The sequence below is a fragment of the Cucumis sativus genome, chromosome 1 (genome assembly GCF_000004075.3).
Source record: "Cucumis sativus cultivar 9930 chromosome 1, Cucumber_9930_V3, whole genome shotgun sequence".
NCBI lineage: Eukaryota > Viridiplantae > Streptophyta > Magnoliopsida > Cucurbitales > Cucurbitaceae > Cucumis > Cucumis sativus.
The window spans coordinates 32,545,519-32,550,155 of NC_026655.2; the positions used below are offsets into that span (position 1 = coordinate 32,545,519).

The 4,637-nt window shown below is 30.3% G+C and overlaps 1 protein-coding gene across 1 annotated transcript; it reads left to right on the top strand.

Annotated features, from left to right (window-relative positions):
- The first annotated feature begins 1,212 nt into the window (after positions 1-1,212).
- Positions 1,213-2,964, top strand: LOC101222726 (protein PHLOEM PROTEIN 2-LIKE A9). Its single transcript, XM_004145411.3, has 3 exons — positions 1,213-1,450; positions 1,582-1,664; positions 2,343-2,964. The coding sequence occupies exons 1-3, from the start codon at positions 1,385-1,387 to the stop codon at positions 2,728-2,730; spliced, it is 537 nt and encodes a 178-aa protein (XP_004145459.1). The 5' UTR covers positions 1,213-1,384; the 3' UTR covers positions 2,731-2,964.
- The last annotated feature ends 1,673 nt before the right edge of the window (positions 2,965-4,637 follow it).

Below are 4,637 nucleotides of genomic sequence, written 5' to 3' on the forward strand. Positions count from 1 at the left end.
TAAACATAAACAACAAATTCTGGAACAACAACTGCAATACAGAAACAATAAGAACGTATGGTTGAGTTGAGGAACACGCTATCTTTAAGAAGTTTTGCGGCTCTGCTCGAGAATGTGCAAACAAATAAATGTCTCATCGTCCCTAAGGATAAAACAGCCTCATGCTTACAACTGACTGAGCACGGAAATCAGCTTGCAAAATAAAATCACTCAACGTCAGACACAAGTTTGCTCGAGAACACCTTTAGAGAGAATACAAAAGTAATGTTATGATATATCTTTAGTAATGAAGGGAAGACGATATATATAATCATTTGTCAGGGCAGCCAACAGCCACAAATTAAATAAGGGAGCAAATTGTGGGTTGAAAAAAAAACGTCAAATGGTCGCAAAATTTAATTTGACGAAAATGGTAAGAAATAATCAATTTCCGTTTTGGTTAATAAAAAAAAGTTCAACATTCTAAAACATTCAAATAAAATTTTTAGTAAAAAGAATATATAGATATTATTTTATCTCGACTCTCCTCGTCACGTTCGACAGGCATACGTACGTTTGTCTATGATCTCCTCCCTGCATTCAAAACTTGGGTGCCTAAGAGTCCAAACCCATTATGATCAACCAATGAGTATACGAAAAGGCATCCACAACCAAAATTAATCAACGTGAGAATGCTTTTGAGAATAAAATAATATTATATTTCAAAGTTTTCATACAATGATATTATCATTCAAATCGAATTCGAGTAATCATGTTTGTACGTTTGACAAATTGACTATCCACACACACATCCTTTTAGTGTCACACAATATGATCCTCCATGAACATCCTAATCTATCTAGCTGTTGCCACATCAAACTATGTATATTGGACCAAAATCACACATCAATATTGACTTCCTTTAAATTTTAAAATACTTGCATGTAAATTTTTTATTTTATTTTTTGCACCAAGCAAATCCTTACTTTTGCAATGACTCATCTTTCAAAAGAAAAAAGAAATGAAACACATGTAAATTAAAAGTAAAAATAAAACTATGGATTCCAAGAAAGAATTTATTCTTTGTGTGGTCGTATTAAATACACAACACAAAGGAAGCTTCATCTATATATATATATATATCACAAAAAAAAGCTAATTAAACCCTTCTTTTTATAAAGTAAAAGGAAGTTTCTTTCTTAGCACTACGCGTATTTTTCAATTTTCACCTTTTTCTGGACGGTTCTTCTCTTATATGCTTTACTTCTCTTTTATTTCATCCTATAAAACCCTTCATTTTTCATTGATTTTTCTCAACTGCTCATCCTTTTGATATTGATTTTAAAGTTACAAACACAAATTCAAGTTCTTTGAACTTCTTTTGGGAGCCTTTAGAAATCAAACAATGACAACCACTTGCCCTCACAGAGAAGCAGATGAAATAAATGGCAAGGAAAAGAATTTCATCAAGGTTTGTTTTTTCAACTTTTCCTTTTTCTTAAAAAAAAGAATTTAACTATTTTATTTCAAACTCAAGATGTTTTTACAGACCTTTTTTTTAAAAACATTTTTTCTAACGTTATTTGATATTTCATTCTATAGGGAATCACCAAAGTTTATCCAACAGGATTTAATATTACATGGGGCAATGATGATCGCTATTGGAATATCACCAAGCCCAATGTGTAAGTCTCATGATCTCTCACAACTGTTAAGAATATGGAATGAGTAAAATTGTTGTCTTTATTTTCTTTTAGTTTTGAAGAACGCACCTAGCACTTAATTAATAATGAAATAAGACCACAGACAATCTTGTGTTTTTGAATTTCCTACAAGTTTCCATTTTTTTTTTTTTTTGTTCTGTTACTACGTTTTAAGCTGACCAGTGAAGAAGAATGTCATAAATATGAACAAGAAAAGGAAACATATATTAGCTTTGAAACACTAGTTATACAGCTATGAATTCTGAAAAAAGTAGGGAGTTCTTGAATCCACATTGTAAGAAGTAGTTGTGTTTTTTGTTTTTTTTTATAACCAGCGTAAGTACTCAATAGACCATGAAATTGATATTTATTTTTAAATTATGGATCACAAAGTCTCAAGACCAGACAAGAAAAGAAGTGAAGTTAACTAACTCTCTATACGACTAATCCCAATTTTTAAGTCCTTGGGTTAAACACGTCCTTAAAATTTATTATTCTACGAGTTTAAATTCAGGTTCGATGGATTTTTTAATAAATTAGACAAGGTACGTGCAAACCATTCAAATACACACAAGAAAAGGAAAATCTATATCAAGAATAAATTATAAAAGATTAATGTATAATATGTGATAATAAATTGTAATTCTTTCTTCTTTTCAGGCCAGGAAGTTTATACGTGGCAGAGTTGAAGCAAGTTTCATGGCTTGAGGTGACATGTTCAACTGATAATGTAGAAGTTGGGAAATATTATAGAGTGGGTTTCAATATAACAATGAAACCAGATGCATTTGGGTGGAATGGGATTGATGTTTATGTAATGGCTAAAGTTGGGAAAAAAGGGAAATTCACATCCATGAAAGTTTCTCTTGAAGAGATAAAACCAGACAACATACCTATCACAATCCCGAAGAAGCCATTAGAAATCTTTGTTAATCCTGTCACACCCGAAGAGTGCAGAAGTACTATTCATCTTGGTTTGTATGAAGTTTGGAGTTCAAAGTGGAAGGGAGGTATGCAAATCCACGATGCATTCATTCACAGGGTTTAATTAAAACTTTTAGCCATAAACGTCTATTAGAAAAATTAGATTTCATTTCATTTTATTTTATTTGTGTATATGCACAAGTATACTTTTTGAAGTTTTAAAATATGTTTTATGAGTTGATGCTTGTAAAAGTTAAAGGATGTCTTGATTATTATCCATTATGAGATTCTTATTTTGTAACTATTTATTGAAAAGTATTTTCATCATGCAATGAATATCCATGTGCTTAAACTTTAACTATACATTCTAATCTCATTAGAAATTCATGAATATAATTAACGAGCACTTGAACACATCCCAAAATATAAAATAAAAATTAAGCCCATGATTCAACATTTTAAAATTTGCATCTATAAATGGAAAACCAACAAACCTAGCTCAATTGAAATTGTAAAATGAAATGTGGAACTACATTTCACTAATTACCGCCTGATTGTAATATTACATTGTTACTCGATAAATATAAAATAAAAGTTAAGCCCATGACCCAACATTTTAAAATTTACACGAATGAAAAATCAAGATCAACCCCAACCCAATTGAAACCGTCGGAGGATTAAAATGTCCTTATAGTTAAAAATACGGAATTGCATTTGATTACCATCTCATTGTTATTGGATTGTCATCTGATGACCACTAATTATCAACGATATCAGTTACAAATTGATTGTTGTCTGATTACTGTTTGATTGTTACATGATGTTCATTGTTAATGATATCGGTTTACCATCTCATTTCTATTTAATTTAAAATATTGATAGTTATTAATTGCAGATGATAACTGACTAATATCTAATGACCTTACTTTTTTTTTAATTGCTAAGTGGAGTATGATAATCATCTCATTAAATGAAGATCTTAATTAACTAGATTTGATAAAATCAAAGGAAGAAAAGTGTGTGTTTCATGTATCATAAATATGTACGTAAAAAAAGAGTAGTGAAAAATCTAAATTATAATAATATGCACCTCAAACACAGACTAAAATAACATAGACTACAACACTCTGCCCTCTAAATGCAGACTATTATAACTTACTCATTGCCTCAAACGCTCCCTAAGTAGTTTCTTATTACCACCATACTGTCATGTGATGACCTTTCATTTTTTGTCAATTGCTAAGGATTTTTTTATTGCATTATGAGTGTCATCTCATTACCTTATGTTTTTTTTTTTTTTTGCCAATTAATAAGTAGTTTTTGATTACCATCCATTTTTGTAATGTACATATAACATTGTCAATCATCTTATTGTCAGCGTGGAAATTGACCATAGGGAAGCTTAACCACGACAACACAATATTGAGATAGTCATTTGATTACCTTCTGATTGTCGTGTGATTACCTTCTATTTTTTTTTCAACTTTAGTAAATCTTAATGAAATAATCATTTGATTATCTTCTTATTATCATCTTACTGCCTTCTACTTTTTTGTTTTCAACTTTAGTTAGCATTCTAAGATAGTTATTTGATTAGCTTCTGATTGCCATTTGATTACTTTTTTTATCATAGCAATTTTTTATATTGCCTTCAAATTATATCATCAACATAGATTTGGGCAATAATGTAGTCTTTATTACATTTGTTTATAGACAAGGTTTAACAGTTCCTCGAGTGTATTCTTTATGTGTTAGGAAGATAATAAGTCGTTCATACCAAACTTTAAGAACTTTGAGACCATATAAAGCTCTATAAAGCTTGTAGACATATACCGAGGACATTCGAGATCTATGAATCCTTTAGGTTGAGCAATATAAACTTGTTCATTAAGTACTCATTTATAAGTTTAATCTAGCTTTTGTCAACGTTCCTTGATGTTTTAAAAGGACTTTCACATTTATGGAGGCTCTGGTTAGTAGTGAGGTTTGGGATGCTGAATTCCAGGTATATTGTCCTTGGCCTTTTCACTT

What these genes read in the sequence shown, in the direction of transcription:
- LOC101222726 (XM_004145411.3), top strand. Translation starts at nt 1,385, where the DNA reads ATGACAACCACTTGCCCTCACAGAGAAGCAGATGAAATAAATGGCAAG. An exon ending in AGGAAAAGAATTTCATCAAG is followed by an intron (nt 1,451 to 1,581) that starts GTTTGTTTTTTC and finishes TTCATTCTATAG; the next exon opens with GGAATCACCAAAGTTTATCC. An exon ending in AATATCACCAAGCCCAATGT is followed by an intron (nt 1,665 to 2,342) that starts GTAAGTCTCATG and finishes TCTTCTTTTCAG; the next exon opens with GCCAGGAAGTTTATACGTGG.